This window comes from Pristiophorus japonicus, chromosome 18 (assembly GCF_044704955.1).
Source record: "Pristiophorus japonicus isolate sPriJap1 chromosome 18, sPriJap1.hap1, whole genome shotgun sequence".
NCBI lineage: Eukaryota > Metazoa > Chordata > Chondrichthyes > Pristiophoridae > Pristiophorus > Pristiophorus japonicus.
The window spans coordinates 58,419,743-58,442,515 of NC_091994.1; the positions used below are offsets into that span (position 1 = coordinate 58,419,743).

Here is a 22,773-nt window from a genome sequence, read left to right on the forward strand (position 1 = left end):
AAACAGTTACACCATTTTGAGTACTGTTGAGAGGGATGACTCATCAGGGGAGGGCAGAAGCAGCCAAGTTCATGGCACCATGGCTGGCTCTGCTGCACAGGAGGGCAGGAAAAAGATTGGGAGAGCAATAGTAATAGGGGATTCAATTGTAAGGGGAATAGATAGGCGTTTCTGCGGCCGCAACCGAGACTCCAAGATGGTATGTTGCCTCCCTGGTGCAAGGGTCAAGGATGTCTCGGAGCGGGTGCAGGACATTCTGAAAAGGGAGGGTGAACAGCCAGTTGTCGTGGTGCACATTGGTCCTAACAATATAGGTAAAAAAAAGATGAGTTCCTACGAGACGAATTTAAGGAGCTCGGAGGTAAATTAAAAAGTAGGACCTCAAAACTAGTAATCTCGGGATTGCTGCCAGTGCCACGTGCTAGTCAGAGTAGGAATCGCAGGATAGCTCAGATGAATACGTGGCTTGAGCAGTGGTGCAGCAGGGAGGGATTCAAATTCCTGGGGCATTGGAACCGGTTCTGGGGGAGGTGGGACCAGTACAAAGCGGACGGTTTGCACCTGGGCAGGACAGGAACCAATGTCCTAGGGGGAGTGTTTGCTAGTGCTGTTGGGGAGGAGTTAAACTAATCTGGAAGGGGGATGGGAACCAATGCAGGGAGACAGAGGGAAACAAAATGGAGACAGAAGCAAAAGACAGAAAGGAGATGACGAAAAGTGGAGGGCAGAGAAATCCAAGGCAAAAATCAAAAAGGGCCATTGTACAGCAAAATTCTAAAGGATCAAAGTGTAATAAAAAGGCAAGCCTGAAAGCTCAGTGCCTCAATGCGAGGAGTATTCGGAACCCAGGAGAGGGCTCTGAGCTAGTTAAAGTGGATGAGAGCTCAGATGAACAGGACCTTAAGAAAGAATGCAAAAGGCAGGAGGCAACAGAGCAGAGTAGCACTGGGGTAAGTGTAAACCGCAAGGTGATAGGAAGGGACAATATGTATGAATATAAAGGGGCTGCAGGAGGGGGCAAAACTAAAAATCATGGTTTAAAAACTAGTATTAAAACGCTCTACCTAAACGCATGCAGCATTCAAAATAAAGTAAATGAGTTGACGGCACAAATCATTACAAATAGGTATGATTTGGAGGCCATTACAGAAACATGGTTGCAGGGTGGCCAAGACTGGGAATTAAACATACAGGAGTATCTGACAATTCGGAAAGTTAGACAAGAAGGGAAAGGCGGTGGGATAACTCTGTTAATAAAGGATGATATCAGGGCAGTTGTGAGAGATGATATTGGCTCTAATGAACAAAATGTTGAATCATTGTGGGTGGAGATTAGAAATAGTAAGGGGAAAAAGTCACTGGTGGGCGTAGTTTATCAGCCCCCAAATAATAACTTCACAGTGGGGCGGACAATAATCAAGGGAATAATGGAGGCATGTAAAAAAGGAACAGCAGTAATCATGGGGGATTTTAACCTACATATCGATTGGTCAAATCAAATCGCACGGGGTAGCCTTGAATGCATACGGGATTGTTCCTTAGAACAGTCTGTTACAGAACCTGCAAGGGAGCTATCTTAGATCTGGTCCTGTGTAATAGACAGGAATAATAAACGATCTCCTGGTAAAAGATCCTCTCGGAATGAGTGATCACAGTATGGTTGAATTTGTAATACAGATTGAGGGTGAGGAAGTAGTGTCGCAAACGAGCGTTCAATGCTTAAACAAAGGGGACTAAAGTGGGATGAGGGCAGAGTTGGTTAATGTAGACTGGGAACACAGACTAAATGGTGGCACAATTGAGGAACAGTGGAGGACTTTTAAGGAGCTCTTTCATAGTGCTCAACAAAAATATATTCCAGTGAAAAAGAAGGGCGGTAAGAGAAGGGATAACCAGCCATGGATAACCAAGGAAATAAAGGAGAGTATCAAATTAAAAACCAATGTGTATAAGGTGGCCAAGTTTAGTGGGAAACGAGAAGATTGGGAAAATTTTAAACAACAGCAAAGGATGACTAAGAAAGCAATAAAGAAAGGAAAGATAGATTACGAAAGTAAACTTGCGCAAAACATAAAAACAAATAGTAAAAGCTTTTACCAATATATAAAATGGAAAAGAGTGACTTTAGTAAATGTTGGTCCCTTAGAAGATGAGAAGGGGGATTTAATAATGGGAAATGTGGAAATGGCTGAGACCTTAAACAATTATTTTGCTTCGGTCTTCACAGTGGAAGACACAAAAACCATGCCAAAAATTGCTGGTCACGGGAATGTGGGAAGGGAGGACCTTGAGATAATCACTATCACTAGGGGGGTAGTGCTGGACAGACTAATAGGACTCAAGGTAGACAAGTCCCCTGGTCCTGATGAAATGCATCCCAGGATATTAAAAGAGATGGCAGAAGTTATAACAGATGCATTCGTTATAATCTACCAAAATTCTCTGGACTCTGGGGAGGTACCATCGGATTGGAAAGCAGCTAACGTAACGCCCCTGTTTAAAAAAGGGGGCAGACAAAATGCAGTTAACTATAGGCCTGTTAGTTTAACATCTGTAGTGGGGAAAATGCTTGAAGCTATCATTCAGGAAGAAATAGCGGGACATCTAGATAGGAATAGTGTAATCAAGCAGATGCAACATGGATTCATCAAGAGGAAATCATGTTTAACTAATTTACTGGAATTCTTTGAGGATATAACAAGCATGGTGAATCGAGGTGTACCGATGGATGTGGTGTATTTAGATTTCCAAAAGGCATTCGATAAGGTGCCACACAAAAGGTTACTGCAGAAGATAAAGATACGCGGAGTCAGAGGAAATGTATTAGCATGGATCGCGAATTGGCTGGCTAACAGAAAGCAGAGAGTCGGGATAAATGGGTCCTTTTTGGGTTGGAAATCGGTGGTTAGTGGTGTGCCACAGGGATCGATGCTGGGACCACAACTGTTTACAACATACATAGATGACCTGGAAGAGGGGACAGAGTGTAGTGTAACAAAATTTGCAGATGACACAAAGATTAGTGGGAAAACGGGTTGTGTAGAGGACACAGAGAGGCTGAAAAGAGATTTAGATAGGTTAAGCGAATGGGCTAAGGTTTGGCAGATGGAATACAATGTTGGAAAATGTGAGGTCATCCACCTTGTGGGGGGGGAAAGAGTAAAACGGAATATTATTTGAATGGGGAGAAATTACAACATGCTGCAGTGCAGAGGGACCTAAAAGCATGAATCCCAAAAAGTTAGTTTGCAGGTGCAGCATGTAATCAGGAAGGCGAATGGAATGTTGGCCTTCATTGCGAGAGGGATGGAGTACAAAAGCAGGGAGGTCCTGCTGCAACTGTAGAGGGTATTGGTGAGGCCGCACTTGGAGTACTGTGTGCAGTTTTGGTCAGCTTACTTAAGGAAGGATATACTAGCTTTGGAGGGGGTACAGAGATGATTCACTAGGCTGATACCGGAGATGAGGGGGTTACCTTATGATGATAGATTGAGTATATTGGGTCTTTACTCATTGGAGTTCAGAAGGATGAGGGGTGATCTTACAGAAACATTTAAAATAATGAATGGGATAGACAAGTTAGAGGCTGAGAGGTTGTTTCCACTGGTCGGGCAGACTAGAACTAGGGGGCACAGCCTCAAAATACGGGGGAGCCAATTTAAAATCGAGTTGAGAAGGAATTTCTTCTCCCAGAGGGTTGTGAATCTGTCGAATTCTCTGCCCAAGGAAGCAGTTGAGGCTAGCTCATCGAATGTATTCAAATCACAGATAGATAGATTTTTAACCAATAAGGGAATTAAGGGTTATGGGGAGCGGGCGGGTAAGTGGAGCTGAGTCCACGGCCAGATCAGCCATGATCTTGTTGAATGGCGGAGCAGGCTCAAGGGGCTAGATGGCCTACTACTGTTCCTAATTCTTATGTTCTTATGTTCTTATAAAGATTTACTAGAATGATACCAGAACTGAGAGGTTAGACCCATCAGGAAAGATGGAACAGACTGAGGCTCTTGTCTCTAAAAATACTGAGGGGTGACCTGATAGAGGTCTTCAAGATTAGGAAATGGTTTGATAGGGTAGATGCAGAGACGGTGTTTCCACTTGTGGGCAAAACGATAACTAGTTCTAAATTAGTCACTAATAAATCCAATCGGGAATTCAGGAGAAACTGGTTAGAATGTGGAACTTGCTACCACAGGGTGTAGTTGCGGTGAATATCATCGATACATTCAAGGGGAAGCTAGATAAGCAAATGAGGGAGAAAGGAATAGAAGGAAACATTGATGGGATTAGATGTCGAGGGGCGGGAGGGCCGTGTGGAGCATAAACACCGGCATAGACCTGCCAACCGAATGGCCTCTTTCTGTGCTGTAAATACCTTGTGATACTTGGTCATTTAAACATGGTATGATCTCATATGCTTTACGATTCTTTCAGTTTTGCAAAGTGCACGTACATGTGATCTTTATCTGTACCATGGCTCATCAAATCTGTTTCTGTTGGCATTGACAATCAAACAAATTATTAATCACAAAGATCTCCTTCTGGTATACAAAGCATTCCTGCAAAACGTCCTTCTATTCCACACTGCCTTGGTCACAACAGATAACACAGGAAGTCTACCTCGGTCTTGGGAGACAGACCTGCACCACCCACTGACCACAGGAGAAAGGAATTAAAATCTATTTGTTCTTGGGATGTGGATAACTCTGTCAAGGCTGCATTTATTGCTTCTCCCTCGATGCCCTGAGAAGGTGCTGATGGGCCTTACTGAACCACCACAGTTCTTGTGGCAATGATGCTCTCACCATTCTTCTGGTGGGACCCCAGCTGAGCGTCAGGGAGTGGGTTTTATCTTGGTGGCAATATTAATGACTCCTTCCTTCACTTTACTGATGATTTGGAGGAGGCTTATAGAGCAGTATTGGGCTGTGTATTGTACATAGTTCATAGCTGGGCAATTTTACGCCATGTTGTGTAGATGCAAGTGTCATGGCTGTACTGGAACAGCTTGGTGAGGACAGTGACTAGCTCTGGTGCACAGGGCTTCAGCATTACACCCAGGATGTTGTCAGGGCCCAGTGCACGCAGCTGATTCTTAATATCCTGTGGCCAGAACTTGATTGGTTGGACACTGATATCTACCATGATGGAGACCTCGGGAGAAGGCCAAGTAGGATCATCCACCTGGCACTTTTGACTGAAGACATTTGCAAACATCTCAGCCTTGTATCTTGCATTCAGTGCTGGGCTCCACCATGGCTGAGGATGGGGATGTTGAGGGCGACTTCTCCTCCTGTTAGTTGCTGGCTTGTCCACATAGTGTGTCTACACCTTACTGCTTTTGAGTTCAGCAGGCAGGGATTTATCTATATATATATAATTTTACATATCTGGATGAGTTAGGACATTCAATATTCCTACATTACAACATTGACTACACTTCCAAACTACCTCATTGGCTGTGAAGTGCTTTGGGCCATCCTGAGATCAGGAGAGGCGCGATATAATGATACCTTGGCTGGGTTGGTATCTCATTCTACGAGATTCCTCGTGCTGCCCCTGGCTCACTCTGGTACACCTGCATTGAAGCAGGGTTATTCTCCTGGCTTCTTGGTGATCAAGGAGTGAGGTCAAGGTTAAATATTGTGTGCTCTACAATCCTGCTGCTGCTGAAGGTCCATAGCCTCTGGTATTACCCAGCTTTGGACCACTAGATCTGTCCTTAGTCTGTCTCACTTAGCCTGGTGGCAGTGCCGCACTACACCATGGAGAATGTGGAGCCATTATAGATCAGCCTACATTCAAACCCTGCAGGGAGGGTCCAGGCACAACTTCTGACACTGGAGCAGAAAAAGTGAGTGCAATGGGCCCGAGGGCCAGTTGCAACAGGAATGGAAGACTGAGCCTTGGGAACCAGCGGAGATAGGCTGACAGACAGAGCTTATCCAAAATGCAAAATACCTTCCCAAGTAACCCATGGGAAGATGAACCCGGCCCAGCCGGATTGGCTCCCAATTCCGTGTCGCACTCGGAGCCCGGCCATTAAACGGCTTGGTGTTGGAACAGATTATTCTCCTGCTTGTAGTAACCGGGATAGGACATTGGGTGGTTGCTTGTTTCTCTGCCTCTTGGCCGGTCTCTCCTTACCCCCAGCCCAGCCATTGTTTCTCGGAGATGATGTTTGTCCAACAGACCCAGGCTGGAGATTTGAGTGTGGCCACCCGGGGATTCACTGTGCCGACTGCACCAGCCAGGGTTGCTGCTTTGACCCGTGGAGCCCGAATGTCCATCCCTGCTTCTACAGTCTGAGGAACAGCCCAGGTAACAAAGCGCTCCTCCAGCCCATTCTCCAGGGAATGCTTGTGGGGATGGGGGAGAATGCAAGTGTGTAGGTCAGGCAATGATCCCCCACCTGTTACTGTCTCTCTGTGTGTAATGGAGAAGGCTGGACATGTCTGTGGACCCAACTCCCCGTGGTGTCCAGAGTGAAGCGGATTGAGCTTAGTGTGTGCTATTGTAATGGACTCCATACAACATCAAGGTGCATGGCTGTTCCTCCGTCATATTGAAGGCAGGTGTCCATAGCTCAGGGTCGGGCTGTTGGAAGGAATTAACTCGGTATGTGAGTATTGCTCACTGAAGGAATAGTGTCTACTTTGCTTCACTTATGGTAAGGTAACCTGCTGCTGAAAGTCTACTATGAGTGGTCCTATTGCTATCCCTTAATCATGTGGTTATTGACAATCCGGAAGGTCAGAAAAAGGAAAAGGAGATGGGATAGCTGTATTGGTGAAGGATGGAATTTCTGCAATCGTGAGATATTGCTCAAAGGATTAGGATGTTGCAACAGTTTGGGTTGGGATAAGGAATAAGGGGAAAAAGTCACTGGTGGGTGTAGTCTTTCGGCCCCTTAACAGTAATAACTCTGTTGGTTGGAGGATAAACCAGGAAACAGTGGGGGCATATAAAAAGGGAACAGCAATAATCATGGGTGATTTTTTTTTTTAACCTCCATATTGATTGGACAAATCAAATTGGTCAGGGTAGCCTTGAAGGGTTCATTTGAGTGTGTAAGGGATGGGTTCCTTGAGCAGTATGTAATGGAACCAACCAGGGGCCAGGCTACCTTAGATCTGGTCCTGTGTAATGAGACAGGATTAACAAACAATCTCCTGGTAAAGGATCCCCTTGGAATGAGTGATCATGGCATGATTGAATTTCAAATTCAGATGGAGGATGAGAGTTTTATCTCTAACCAGAGTACTAAGCTTAAATAAAGGATACTATGGAGGTATGAGGGCAGAGTTGGCTTACGTGGACTAGGAAGAAAGATTGAAGTGTAGGATGATTGATGAACAGTGGTGTACATTTATATATTTCACATTTCTCAATATATTCCAGTAAGGAGGAAAGAGAGCCATCTGTCGCTCACTAAAGAAATAAAGGGTGTTTTTTAAAAAGTGGGCAAAACTAGTGGGAGGACAGAAGATTGGGAAGCTTTTAAAAGCCAGAAAAGAATGACTACATTTTAAAAAAAAATACTAAAGGGAAGATGAATTTTGAAAGTAAACCAGTGCAAAATATAAACAGCAAGAGTTTCTATCGGTATAGAAAAAGAATAGCTAAAGTAAATGTTCATCCTTTGGAGGCTGAGACTGGGAAATTAGTAATGGAGGAGATGGACATGGCACAAAATACTTGTTTAGAGTTCCTCAGTTTTCACGGTAGCGGACATGAACAACATTCCAACAGTGGATTGTCAAGGGGCTATGGTGGGGAGGAACTTAACACAGCACAATTACTAAGGAGATGGTACTCCAGTAAGATAATGGGATCAAAGGGAGATAAATCCTCTGGACCTGATGGCTTTCATCCTAGGTGTGGTATATGCAAGCACACTAGTAATGACTTCATGAGGTAAGGGTATAGTACTTGAACTGTAGTGACCTTAGTCCTTTATTGCAGCTCCTAGAGTGAGGACACCAAGAGGTGAGCTCCTTTTTATACTTGGTTACCTGCAGTGTACAGGTGACCCATAGGTCTCCAGCAGCAGCACCCTCTGGTGGTACAGGTATAGTGTATACAAGGTGAAGGTGCGTTCAGTGGACTAGTGTTACAGTTCATACATTAACATGCATACATGACACCAGGGTCTTAAATGAAATAGCGGCAGAGGTTGTGGGTCCATTGGTTGTAATTTACCAAAATTCCCTGGATTCTGGGGAGGTCCCACCAAATTGTAAACTGCAAATGTAACACCCCTATTCAAATAAGGAGGCAGACAAAAAGCAGGAAACTATAGACCAGTTCGCCTAACATCTGTGGTTGGGAAAATGTTGGAGTCCATTATTAAAGAAGCAGCAGTAGCAGGACATTTGGAAAAGCAAAATTTGGTCAGGCAGAGTCTGCATGGATTTATGAAGGGGAAGTCATGTTTGACAAATTTGCTGGAATTCTTTGAGGATGTAACGAACAGGGTGTATAAAGGGGGAAAACAGTGGATGTGGTGTATTTGGACTTCCAGAAGGCTAGTGCTGTTTGGGAGAAGTTAACCTAATATGGTAGGGGGGTGGGAACCTATGCAGGGAGGCAGAGGTAAATAAAAGGGAGACAGAGGCAAAAGATAGAAAGGAGAATAGTGAAAGTGGAGGGCAGAGAAACCCAAGGCAACAAACAAAGGGCCACATTACAACAAAATTCTAAAGGGGCAAAGTGTGTCAAAGACAAGCCTGAAGCCTCTGTGCCTCAATGTGAAGAGTATTTGAAATGAGGTGGACGAATTAACTGTGCAGATAGCAGTTAATTGGTATGGTGTAATTGGCATCACAGACATGGCCCCAGGGTGACCAAGGCTGGGAACTCAACATCCAGGGGTATTGAACATTTTGGGAAGGATAGACAGAAGGGAGGTGGGGTGGTGTTGCTGGTTAAAGAGGAAATTAATGCAAAAGTAAGGAAGGACATTGGCTTGGATGATGTGGAATCGGTATGGGTGGAGCTACGGAATACCAAAGGGCAGAAATTGCTGGTGAGAGTTGTGTACAGACCACCAAACAGTAGTCGTGGGGTTGGGGACAGCAGCAAACAAGAAATAAGGGATGTGTGCAATAAAGGTACAGCAGTTATCATGGATGACTTTAATTTAGATATAGATTGGGCTAACCAAACTGGAAGCAATGCAGTGGAGGAGGATTTCCTGGAGTGTATTCGGGATGGTTTTCTTGACCAATATGTTGAGGAGCCAACTAGAGAGCTGGCCATCCTAGACTGGGTGATGTGTAATGAGAAGGGACTAATTAGCAATATTGTTGTGCGAGGCCCCTTGGGAAGAGTGACCATAACAAGGTAGAATTCTTTATTAAGATGGAGAGCGACAGTTAATTCAGAAACAAGGGTCCTGAACTTAAGGAAAGCTAACTTCAACAGCATGAGGAGTGAATTAGTGAGAATAGACTGGCAAACGATACTTAAAGGGTTGCTGGTGGATAGGCAATGGCAAACATTTGTAGATCACATGGATGAACTTCAACAATTGTACATCCCTGTCTGGAGTAAAAATAAAACTGGGAAGGTGGCTCAACCGTGGCTAACAACAGAAATTAAGGATAGTGTTAGATCCAAGGAAGAGGCATATCAATTGGCCAGAAAAAGCAGCAAACCTGAGGCCTGGGAGAAATTTAGAATTCAGCAGAGGAGGACCAAGGGTTTAATTAGGGTGGGGAAAATAGAGTTCGAGAGGAAGCTCACCAGGAACTTAAAAACTGACTGTGTAAAAGCTTCTATAGATATGTGAAGAGAAAAAGATTAGTGAAGACAAACATAGGTCCCTTGCAGTCAGACTAAGGTGAATTTATAATGGGGAACAAAGAAATGGCAGACCAATTGAACAAATACTTTGGTTTTGCCTTCATGAAGGAAGACACAAATAACCTTCTGGATGTACTAGGGGACCGAGGGTCTAGTGAGAAGGAGGAACTGAAGGATATCCTTATTAGGTGGAAAATTGTGTTGTGGAAATTGGAGGCTGATAAATCCCCGGGGCTTGATTGTCTACATCCCAGAATACTTAAGGAAGTGGCACTAGAAATAGTGGATGCATTGGTGGTCATTTTCCAATAGTCTATCGACTCTGGATCAGTTCCTATGGACTGGAGGGTAGCTGATGTAACACCACTTTCAAAAAAGGAGGGAGAGAAAACTAGTAATTATAGACCAGTTAGCCTGACATCAGTAGTGGGGAAAATGTTGAAATCAATTATTAAGGATGAAATAGCAGCAAATTTGGAAAGTAGTGACCCGATCGGTCCAAGTCAGCATGGATTTATGAAAGGGAAATCATGCTTGACAAATCTTGAATTTTTTCAGGATGTAACTAGTAGTGGACAAGAGAGAACCAGTAGAGGTGTATTTGGACTTTCAAAAGGCCTTTGACAAGGTCGCACATCAGAGATTGTTTTGTAAAATTAAAGCACATGGTATTGGCGTGGATCGAGAATTGGTTGGCAGAGAGGAAGCAGTCAGGATAAATGGGTCCTTTTGGAATTGGAGGCAGTGACTATTGGAGTGCTGCATGGCTCAGTGCTGGGACCCCAGCTCTTTACAAAATACACTCCATTCCTTCGTCCAAATCATTAATGGAATATCTCCAAATTTTCAGATGACACTAAACTGGGTGGGGGTGTGAGCTGTGAGGAGGATGCTAAGAGGCTGCAGGATGATTTGGACAAGTTAGGTGAGTGGGCAAAAGCATGGCAGACGCAGTATAATGTGCATAAATGTGAGATTATCCACTTTGGTGGCAAAAACATGAAGGCAGAATATTATCTGCATGGCGGCAGATTAGGAAAAGGGGAGGTGCAATGAGACCTGGGTGTCGTGGTTCATCAGTCATTGAAAGTTGGCATGCAGGTGAAGGCAAATGGCATGTTGGCCTTCATAGTTAGGGGATTTGAGTATAGGAGCAGGGAGGTCTTACTGCAATTGTACAGGCCTTGGTGAGGCCTCACCTGGAATATTGTGTTCAGTTTTGGTCTCCTAATCTCAGGAAGGACACTCTTGCAATTGAGGGAGTGCAGCAAAGGCTCACCAGACTGACATCAGTTCAGCCATCCCTCGAATGAGACTGGACCAACTGTAGCCTTTATACACTGGAGTGTCGAAGGGTGAGAGGGGTCTCATAGAAACGTATAAGTTACTGATGGGACGGGACAGGTTCGATGCAGGAAGAATGTTCCTGATGTTGGAAGTCCAGAACCAGGGGACACTGTCTTAGGATAAGGGGTAAGACATTTAGGACTGAGATGAGGAGAAACTTCTTCACTCAGTTGTTACCCTGTGCAATTCTGTACCACAGAGAGTTGTTGATGCCAGGTTATTGGATATATTGAAGAGGGAGTTAGATATGGCCCTTATGGCTAAAGGGATCAAGGGGTATAGAGAGAAAGCAGGAAAGGGGTACTGAGGCGAATGTTCAGCCATGATATTGAATGGTGGTGCAGGCTCGAGTGGCCGAATGGCCTACTCCGGCACCTATTTTCTATGTTTCTAAGACATTTGATAAGGTGCCACACAAGGTTACTGCACAAGATAAAAGTTCACGGGGGTGGGGGTAATATATTAGCATGGATAGAAGATTGGCTGGCAAACAGAAGTCATGATAAATGGTTCATTCTCTGGTTGACAATCAGTAATGAGTGGGGTGCTGCAGGGTTCAGTACTGGGTCCCAACTATTTACAATCTACATTAACCACTTGGAGGAAGGGACTGAGTGACATTGCCAAGTTTGCTGACGATACAAAGATGGGAGGAAAAGCAAATTGAGGAGGACACAACAAATCTGCAAAAGGACATAGACTAAATGAGTGGGCAAAAATTTGGCAGATGGAGTAAAATGTGGGAAAGTGAGGTCGTGCACTTTAGCAGAAAAAAAAATCAAAGAGCAAGTTATTATTTAAATGGAGAAAGATTGCTAAATGCTGCAGTACAGTGGGACCTGGGAGTACTTGTGCATGAAACAGGTACAGCAAGTAATCCGGCTCGCCAATGAAATCTTGGCCTTTATTGCAAAGAGTGTAAAAGCAGGGAAGTCTTGTTACAGCTGTACAGGGTATTGGTGAGGTCACACCTGGAATACTGCTTGCAGTTTTGGTTTCTATATTTACAAAAGGATATGTTTGCTTTGGAGGCAGTTCAAAGAAGGTTCACTAGGTTGATTCTGGGGTTGACTAATGAGGAAAGGTTGAGTAGGTTAGGCCTCTACTCATTGGAATTCAGAAGAATGAGAGGTCATCTTATTGAAACATATGATTGAGGGGGCTTGACAAGGTGGATGCAGAGGATGTTTCCACTAGTGGGGGAGACTAGAACTAGAGGGCCTGATCTTAGAATAAGGGGCCACCCATTTAAAACAGATGAGTAGAAATTTCTTGAGGGTTGTGAATCTCTGAAATTTGCTGCCTCAGAGCTGTGGAAGCTGGGACATTAAATAAATTTAAGACAGAAATAGACAGTTTCTTAGATAAGGGGAGTGGAGCTGAGTCCATGATCAGATCAGCCATGATCTTATTGAATGACAGAGCAGGCTTGAGGGGCCATATGGCCTGCTCCTCCTGTTTCATGTTATGTTCTTGTATACTAATGGTCCATTAATACTCTGGCTGTCGATCTCAAACCTGTAGTACACCATGTAGATTTGATGGCTGGAGCAAGTTTGGTCTTGAAGGTTGATTCACTTGGTGAAGGGACATTGGAAGTGAAGTTGCCCTTTGAGTAGAATTGGTGGTGTGCTGTGTTGGGAGTCTGCAGTACTTCATTGGTCAGCTGTGTTCCTGGATTAGGATGGGCAATTATTGAGAATATGGATTCCCCTCGACTAAATATATGATGAACAGTTAACAGTGCTCTTACAGGGAGCAGTTTTTTAATAAAATTCTGCCTTTGCCCCCCTGTGTAGTGAGAGGAAAGGTGATTCTAATTATTGGAGGCCTACACTACAGTTCTTTGGATTCCACTGTTTGGTGCTCTGTTTTCTGGGGGTTGGATGGATGGTGATGGGAGGAATGGGGCCTATTTGGAGTGAATGGAGGATCTGCTAGAATGAGCAAATGAGACCTGTGACTGGATGGGGCATAATGTCTAACTTGCACAGATTTAGAATCTGTTTCTTTAATTAGACTCTGTCTAATTTCTTGCTTCCTCCTGAGGAGGAGGTATTTGTAGAGCTGTATTTTAGGGAAGCAAATATCTGCTGTTTACTGCCTAATTCTAAATGGGCATCACTTGGATTTGACTTTGCATGCAGTAGAATTTCTATTGCAAGATCAGAACCACTTTCATGGTGTTTGAGAGCACCTTTGCAGAGCAAATGTATAGAACCCTCCTGAGCAGGCCAATCACTATTGCACCCTGGGATATACATGGATAATGGGAGATTTTTAGGATTTGGAAGGAGCTGACGGGGTTGATGGAGAAACTTTCTGCTCGTGAGTGTCCAGAACAAAGAGACATAAATCCGAGCCAGGCCATTCAGGAGGAAAGGTGGGAAACAGTTCTTCAGGCACAGAGTGCTGGGAATGTAAAACTCTCTGCCATCGATGCTAACTTAACTTTTTTTTACATCTGATCTATGTTTTTGCTAGCCATGGGTAGAGGGATGGAGTTAGGACGCAGATGAGCCGTGATCTCATTGAATGGTCGAACTGGACCCAAGGGGCTGAATGGCCTCGTCCTGCTCCAGATATTATAAATGCAGCCTTGCTAATCACAGTCAATGGTTGTGCTTCCACTTGGATTGTATGGTGGTCCAGCTGTTTTGTGGCTTTTGAGACTCTGTCCCTCCAGTCTATGGTCTGAGACCCTGATTACTCCACTAATGAGAAGCCCCTGAACATCAATGGGAGCAGTGGCATTGAATTGTAATTCTCTTGCAGTATGCACAGCGGATGGTCAGTTCATCATCGTCATCTCCAAGAACCTGACCCGCCCTGCCCTCAACCTGTCCTCTCTGTATGTGAAAGATGGACAAGAAGTGGAATGCAGGCCTAAACTAACCACTGCCCAGCTTGTGACCTTTCGCTTCCCCATTACCTCTTGTGGCTCGACCAAGCGGGTGAGTATTGAAGGGTTGGGCATTCTGTGTGAATCAAGCAGCTCCCTATTAACCAGTGTTCCCATTGCAGGAGGAGAATGGAACCTTGGTGTATGAAACGGATGTGTTGGGTAAGAGGACGATTGTGACTGGGAAGCTGGGCTCAATAACCCGGGACAGCACCTTCAGGTAGGAGGATGGTGGGGAGATGTCGGGGTTGGAGGGAATGTTGCTGAATGAAGCTCCAGCTGCTATTGTCTCTCTGCAGGCTGCATGTCCAGTGCCAGTACAAGGGGAGGAAAGAGACTGGCTTGCAAATCAATGTCACAGTTTACACGGCTCCCCCACCATCTCCTGCTTCTGATGATGGTATTCTGAAACTGCAACTGAGAATTGCCAAAGGTACAAGAGCCCTGGGTGATGGTGACTGAAGCCCTGGCAATGTATCCATGCAGGGACTGACTGCTTCTTGTGTCTACCTTTCAGGTGCTAACTACACTTCTTGGTATGTGGATAGTGACTACCCCATTCAGAGGATCCTTCAGGACCCAGTGTTTGTGGAGGTCTGTGTCCAGGAGCGCACAGACCCAATGATTGTCCTGAAGTTGCATGCCTGCTGGGCAACTCCCGTCCCAGCCCCAAACGACGAGGTGCAATGGAGTCTCCTGGTGGATGGGTAAGGAAAAGGATAGAAATTTACTGCGCAGAAGGATTCCATTTCAGCACATCGTGTCTGCGCAGACCAACAAAGCCACACGGCCCTTCGTCAGCAGCCTTAAAGGTTACATCCAAATCCATGAACAATAATGGAAAGGCAAAGCGCACCCAGCCAACAAGTCTGCCTCACACCACTGCAACACCCCTCATACTAATCATCTACACTCCACCCCCAACAGGAGCCATGTGATCTGCTGGGAGAGGCAAAAAGCATAAACCCAGGCCAATTTAGGAAGAAAAATCTGGGATATTTCCCCTCCGACCCATCCAGGAGATCAACCTGGCCATATTCTATTCCCTACAGTACTTTCCATTTATATCTGTGCCAACCAACAAAAGGTCATCTCATCTACTCCCAATTACCAGCTCTAGGTCTGTAACCCTGTAGGTTATGGCATTTCAAATGCCCATCCAACCTTAAAAGTGGTGAGGGTTTCTGCACCCTTCACTCTTCCAGGCAGCGAGTTCCAGGTCCCCATAATCCTGTGTAAAGAAGCCCCCCCCAAATCCCCTCTACATCTTCCAACAACCACCTTAATTATGCCCCCTTGTAATAGCACCCACCACCAATGGAAATAGTGGAGAGTAAGGGTCTATGTCCAGGCCTCTCAATATTTTGTACACCTCGATGAGGTCTCCTCTCCACCTCCCTTCTTCCAAGGAGAAGAAACCCAGCCTATCCAATCTGTCCTCCGAACGAAGATTCTCCATTCCAGGCAGCATCCTAGTAAATCTCCTCTGCACCCTCTCGTGCAATCATGTCCTTCCTCTAATATGGTGACCAGAGCTGCACGCAGTACTCTGGCTGTGGCTGAACCAAAGTATTATATAATTTAAGCATAACCTCCCTGCTCTTGTATTCCATGCCTCAGCCAATAAAGTCAAGCATTCCATATGCCTTCTTAACCACCTTATCCACCTGGCCTGCTACTTTCAGGGATCTGTGGACCAATGGTGGAGCTTTGGAGGCGTGGCCTATTCAGTTGGAGCTGTGCTGCTGTGAGAGAAGGAGTTTGTCTGCTTTGCTCCTGCCTGGAAGGCCTGGAGTGAACCCTGAGACCAGCCCAGGAAGAGGAGGAAGGGGCTGGCTTACTACAATTCAACGTCCAGAGGGAGAGGAGGAGAGCAGAAAATTTATCACTTATTACTACTACAGAGAGTTGGAGAGATGGGGAAAAGAACAACCTGAGAAAACACCATCCAGTGTGGAAGGTGGGAGAGCCATTTCTACAATCTTCGACAGGTGGGTGTGTTTTGGTGCATTCCCCGAAAGACTTTGTTGTATCGGTGGGGGGGAGGAAAGAAGACCATTTGAGTGCTGGAACATCGTAGCGGGTGTGTGTGTGTGGAAGTGTGTGGGGGTCTTGCTTACAGCTTGGCCCCACACACCACTGAAGCACCCCTCCCCCATTGCCTAGCCTGGGATAGCTGGAGCTACCTGGCTGAAGTATTACTAATCACCCTATTTAACATCGTTGGGAGTGTGTGCCTAGGTGGCTCCAGCTGCCCCAGGTGAAGACATCTTCTCCCCCCACCCGAAGACCATTCTACAAGGACTGTCTTGATTTTTTCCATCATCTGGGGAGTGCACCCCAGAAAAACGCCCACCCATCGCTGTGAGGGGAGACCTGCCCTTGTGAATGTTTAAAAATGTATAGAGACATTGGAGTTGAGAACGTGGGAATTGTATCGGGATAGTATAAGCTAACAAAGAATTCATGGAGGAATAGCCACGACATCTCAGACTCGAGACTGCGAAATGTTACAACACTAACACATATTGAAACAAAACCCACAGCTTGCAGAAAAACCTCAAGGTCTTATTAAATCATGTTATTAACCTGAAACATTGACAGAAGATCTTTGTTTAAAATCGGACCATGCTTGGGTCGGCTTATGAGTGGACAAAGGGAAGGAAGGATCAAAAGAGATGGGCTGAGCTGGGATGTCACTCTGGCCCTATCTTGTTATCTTTTGCCGAAAATGTATAACCATCGTCCCTTTACAATGTAATGTCACTTTGTCCGTAGGAAGTGGGTGCGTTCGAACAGACATGCATTCCTTCTGTCTGATAAAGTCCCCGATCGGGATTTGCTTTTTAAATAAAAGCTTGCTTTGTTTAAAGCACAAACGGTATTCATTTCAGTAATTTTGCTGAACCAGATTGAGGTAAAAGAATCCAGAAATCAACATTTGGTGTCAGAAGTGGGATCTCAACGGACAACTGCCGAAAACTTGCGAATTAAGAGCCAGACTAGCCTTGGACGAGACGAGGGGAAAGTGGCCACTGGAGTGAGTATGATTTCAATACTGCTCCAGTTTCCCCCGGTTTCAAAAGTCTGAGGAAAGTTTAGCCACTCGCTGGTTCTCAGGTAGTGTCTGAACGAGATCCAGGACAATCTGGTGAATACCTTTCAAACTTAGAATAGGGATAGAGATAGGGAAATTGCGCGATGACGCAAACCAAGCGGCGACTTGGAAAGATAGGTTATAGTTAGAGCTAGATAGGGATAGATGATCAATCATGGATCCAAAAAATTAATAGGAAAGAAAAGAGATTCTTGTGAACGTCTGTTTAAATGAGAAATGCTTCTGATTTTTACTGTAAAAAAAAAAAGCCGGGGAGTTGTGGTTTGTTTTAGCTCTACCTACTTTTTCAAACAGAATGAAAGTTTTGTTAACCCTTCGTAGTGTTGTCCTGTATGTGGGAAGTTTAAGAGTGTGAACCTTATTGAATTACGTATATTCGGATGATAAGTTATGGAGCCAGGAAATGCACAAAGGATAGGTTTGTTGAGTTTAAAAAAAAAAATACATGGTCCCGGTGGTTAAAAAAAAAGATTTAACATGCTCACTTACTTGTCGAAAGAAAACATTCAGAGAAGGCACAGCAAAACAACTGAGATGGATTCAAAAAATATATATATATTATATTAAATAACACGACCTTGAGGCTGGAACAATTGAGATAACGAAAAGCAGTCCACAGCCTACGTGCCAGACTTCTCTCTAGTTATGGAAAAAAAAAAGTAACGTACTAAATAGGTGCTGAAAAAAAAATGTTCTGAGATTTTAAATTATGAGAAAAATTCCACTGCAGTCTAAAAAAAAAATCACTCCTGTCCAGTTGGCAGAAAAACTCCACTAAATTAGGGCTTTCATTAACTGATTGGATTTAAACTGCGCAGTGACGCGAAAGGATAGGGAAATTTGGAGACTAAAAGAAATTAAATAAGGCTCATAAGAAATCAAATTTAGAAAATTAGGCTCACAGGGAATTAAGTAAGGCTTATGGGGAATTAAATCGAGGATAGGTGTTCAAGTCAGGTGTGACATCGACCTCGTATATCACTTGGCCCGTCTAGGCACTGATTGAATTTAAATCACGCAGCAACTCGAAAGGTAGGGCCGACGCACAGCAGCGTGGAACGCGTAGCAACGCGAGATGTGCGGCGGCGCGAGCATGCGGCCGAGTGAAGGAGGGCTGACGCAGACGTGCAGCAGCGTGGAATGCGTAGCGACGCGAGACGTGCAGCGGCGCGAGCGTGCGGCTGAGTAAAGGAGGGCTGACGCAGACGCGCAGCAGCGTGGAACGCGTAGCGACGTGAGACGTGCGGCGGCGCGAGTGTGCGGCCGAGTAAAGGAGGGCTGACGCAGACGCGCAGCAGGTGGAACGCGTAGCGACGTGAGGCGAGCGTGCGGCCGAGTGAAGGAGGGCTGACGCAGACGCGCAGCAGCGTGGAACACGTAGCGATGCGGGACGTGCGGCGGCGCAAGCGCGCGGCCGAGTGAACGTGGGACGACGCGAACGTGCAGCAACGCGAACCGCGGGGTGATATCAAAGTCAGTGCTGGTGTCAGTAAGTCTTTGTTTATTTTAAGTGTTTTAAATCGCCCGGCGACGTGAACCGCGGGGCGACGCGGATCAGTGTTAGATTTAGTAAAGTCTGATTATTTTGAGTTGGTTCAAAGTCAGTGTTAGTTTCAGTAAAGTCTGTGTTTATTTTAAGTTTGTTTAAATTGCACGACGACACGAACGCGTAACGACATGGTAATACGAGGGGCAGCGTGAAAATGGGTAATCAGTTGTATAAAACAACGGATGCGGATAGTCCGCTACAAAAGTTATGTGAGGAATTCCCTAAAAGAGCTGAAGACTTTAGAAAATTATCATGAGCCCTGAACAAATTATTAGGAGATGACCAGTGGCCTCTAGGTGGCACTAGAAGCGTAGAGGTAGCAAAATAATGCACAGGGATTGTCAAAAATTAAAAGAAGCATCACTTCTGTCAAGTTGGCAAATAAATGCTATTAAATTGGGACTCTCATTGACAGAGGGAACACATGTTAAAACTGTAGACGTCTTTAAAAAAAAGAATGTGCGCACGAGAAACTTACTAAGAGATCCTCTGGGACCTCTGAGAAAGGTATTGACCGACTACGTAGTCAAATGGTTGGCTTTGTGTTAACCGAGGCTGATGATGAAATTGATGAGTGGTCACTGACTCAGCGCCCAACGGCGCCTCCCGCACCCCCTGGCCCCTTGCTCCAGTCCTCTTCCCAACACCCTCCACCTTACACTCCGGCGAGAGGAGTTAAAAATAACCCCATACCACCAAAGCAACAAACCCAAACTGACTCCTCATCCTCTGATAGCGATTCGGATCCCCAGTTCACAAGCAATATAGCCGAAAGGACCAGATCTCACACTCAAAGGCAGAACTATATCTCGATTTCAGTTTGTGGGCCTTGGTAAAGCAAACCTTGAGCCCAACTGAACACACCCGATTTCTAACTCATCTAGGACGTGCTACTCATGATGCATTGTTGGTTGCTCACCCTAACGATATCCAGGATCGCCTAAACGCTATCTTCAATTCTCTCACCACGACCATTCAGAAGCCCATCAGTATGGCCACAGTATTAGAAACTAAACCCAAGCATAAAGAAACTGCCGATTGACTCCCGTATATTTCAATCAGGAGATAATGCCTTCAGGGCAGGAGAGGATTCTCCTCAATTCTGTGCTATCCTACTTCAGTGCCTGCCCTATTCGATTGCTCACGCTATCCGGACAAATAATATGAATTGGGCAGATAACAGTAAAGCCCAGATGGAAAGGGCGGTTAGATATTATTGGCAGGAAAAGAAAGGGGAGGGGGGAGGTGCACCCCCAACCCGGGTCAAGACTGAATACGTGACTAGAAAGGAAGAGCCATCTCGGGAGGATCAATAGAACCGCAGTGTTGCATACAAGATTGGATGGATAAGCAAGGATACGGTTATACTAAACAACCAAATGGCCCGAGCCCTGCTAATAAACCTCCCTATTGTCCCCGGCATGGTATGGGAAGAGGTCGGGGCTGGGAAAGATGAGATGGATGTTTTAATTGTGGGCAGGCAGGACATTGGAATAAAAATTGCCCCTACCGTCAGCATGGAAAAGGAAGAGGAGGAAGAGGAGGGGGGCAAGGGGGGAGAGGAGGATCTTACACTAACTTCTCACAGGACAACCCCTTTGGTCAATTGTTCCCCGATTGACTACGCAGCTTGATTGTGCAGGGATCTTCCCTGGACGACGAACCAATGATATTGTTAAAAATTCTGAATGAGTGGCAACCCTTTTTGATAGATACGGGAGCCTTCATGTTTTCTGTACAATCAAAGCTTAAACTCCCTGCCTCTACTGAAACACAGGAACTTTCAGGATTCCTGGGACAAGTCTCTACATTCCCGGTGTCAGAACCGGTTAAAATGGGTTACCAGGAAGAATCGGTGGAACATCAATTTGTTATCACAACCAATCTGGACTGTAACTTGATGGCTAGAGACCTCCTCTGCAAATTCCAGTTTCATTTGGAGTGTGGAGATGATGGGATTATTGTAAAACAGGGAACCCTTAAGCGGCAGTATTATACCACTAGAACCCCTCAGTGGTGGTCTCTGGACCTGCCGCAGGCACCCTATCACGTGACCCTAGCATACGATCCCAGCGGAAAGAATCAGGACCTGCAGAACTTTTATCAGGATCACAAAGGGGAAGTGAAGGAAATTCTATTAAGGGCTAGAGTGACTGGACCGGAAGGGAAGGCAGATTTTGTGGAAATGGACAGCCCCCAACGGTGGCACCACATGTTACTCGTGAAGTATTACCTCCCCACCACGCTAAAGATTTGGGAGTTATGGTGCACCAGGCTATAGACGAGGCTGACCCTACCAGCCGGGATGTGCAAATTGTAAAACATGGCCAAACAGTCCAATTCCACGGGGACCCCGAGAAGGTCTTAACGACTCTGCAGCATCATACTGGCTCTGACATACCTGACTATGTGGATCCTCATGTGTGGACAGAGGACCCCTCCCAAGTGGGTTATCACAAACAATACCGAGTATCCACCAAGCTTTGGAGGCTAGCCGAGTCGAACCAATTTGCCAGTTTCCAGTCCCTAGCACGGCTAAACAAATGCGACAGTGTTTGGGGATGATCAATTACTGCAGATCCTGGATCCCTAATGTTGCCCTGATGAATAAGCAACCTCACCCCGTATACAAATAAGTAAGGCAGCTTTGAAATAGAAACCGTAGACGTCCAAGCCTTTAAGGAACTAAAGACAGCCCTGCTGCAAGCTCCGGCTTTGGGCCGGCCCCTCTATGACCGGCCCTTTCAACTGTATTGTACAATTCTGAAAGACTGTGCTACCGTTGTCTTAACACATCTCACTCCATAGCTGCCCTCCTGGGCCAACTGCAGACTCAACACTTTACCATGGCCAGGCAAAGCAGATATGAGATCTACTTACTAAACAATCCTAAGCTGACCTTTCGGCACTGTACTGCAATTAATCCGGCCTGTTTTCTTACTGAGCCACCCCAAGATGAGGAAGAACCCAGTCATGATTGTTTATCTTTAATTTAAGAGGCCACATCAGTCAGGGAAGATTTTGTTGATGTACCAATTGAAGATCCAGACTGTATTATGTATGTTGACGGAATTAATCCAGAAGGTACACGAATCTCAGGATACGCCATAGTAAACCAGGAGAATCAGGTCTTGGAATCTGCCGCTTTTGAAACTGCCTTTTCTGCTCAACAAGCTGAACTATTCGCCCTCACCCGAGCCTGTATCTTGGCCAAAGATCTCAAAGTCAATATCTATACCGACTCTAGGTATGCCTTTGGGGTGGCCCATGATTTCGGACAATTATGGAAAAATAGGGGATTCCTAACTTCACAGGGGAATGAGATATCTCATAAACAGCTAGTATCTGATTTGTTGCAAGCCCTCATGGTCCCCAAACGCATTGCCATTGTCAAATGTACTGCCCACACTACCGGAAATTCTCTGGTTGATATAGGGAACCACTGTGCTGACTAAGAGGCCAAACAGGCCTCTCGTGACCAACAGATGGTAGTGCCCAAAATTATGAGTCAGACTAAAAATCCTGCGAAGGATAAGTTAGCCTCGGAAAAACCAATGCCAACCATCCAAGATGTTATAAAAGCACAGGAGGACGCTCCTGAAAAAGATAAACTGTTGTGGAAATATTATGCATGTACTTATGACAATGTTTCTAAACTCTGGACCACTTCCGCGGAACAGACTTGCATGTCTGACAAGTTGGCTCTATGGGTTATTGAATGTATGCATTTTGCTACTCATTGTGGAGCAAGGACCACGAGTGACACACTTTTGGCTACTTGGTGGCACCCTAGACTCCAGGCGCTCACCCAGAACATCAGTAGTCGTTGCCTGGTTTGCCAGCAACATAATCCAGGGAAGGGAGTCCCCTGTGATTGGGGTAAAACGCCCCTACCCGAAGGTCCCTTTGAGACATTTCAGTTGGACTACATTGAGTTGCAAAAAGTTCAGTGTTACAAATATGTGTTAGTAATAGTAGATGTGTTTAGCAGATGGATTGGAGCCTACCCTACCCTGGACAATAAGGCTCAAACTGTTATTAAGGTGTTAA

General features: G+C 45.3%; 1 protein-coding gene across 1 annotated transcript in view; it reads left to right on the forward strand.

Annotated features, from left to right (window-relative positions):
• Nucleotides 1–22,773, forward strand: part of LOC139229045 (zona pellucida sperm-binding protein 4-like) — a 52,622-nt gene that overhangs the window by 13,990 nt on the left and 15,859 nt on the right. Inside the window, exons 2-6 of the mRNA XM_070860707.1 lie at nucleotides 6,193–6,321; nucleotides 13,930–14,108; nucleotides 14,179–14,276; nucleotides 14,356–14,425; nucleotides 14,543–14,763. Coding sequence (XP_070716808.1) covers nucleotides 6,193–6,321; nucleotides 13,930–14,108; nucleotides 14,179–14,276; nucleotides 14,356–14,425; nucleotides 14,543–14,763 — 697 coding nt within the window. The remainder of the gene's footprint in view (nucleotides 1–6,192; nucleotides 6,322–13,929; nucleotides 14,109–14,178; nucleotides 14,277–14,355; nucleotides 14,426–14,542; nucleotides 14,764–22,773) is intronic.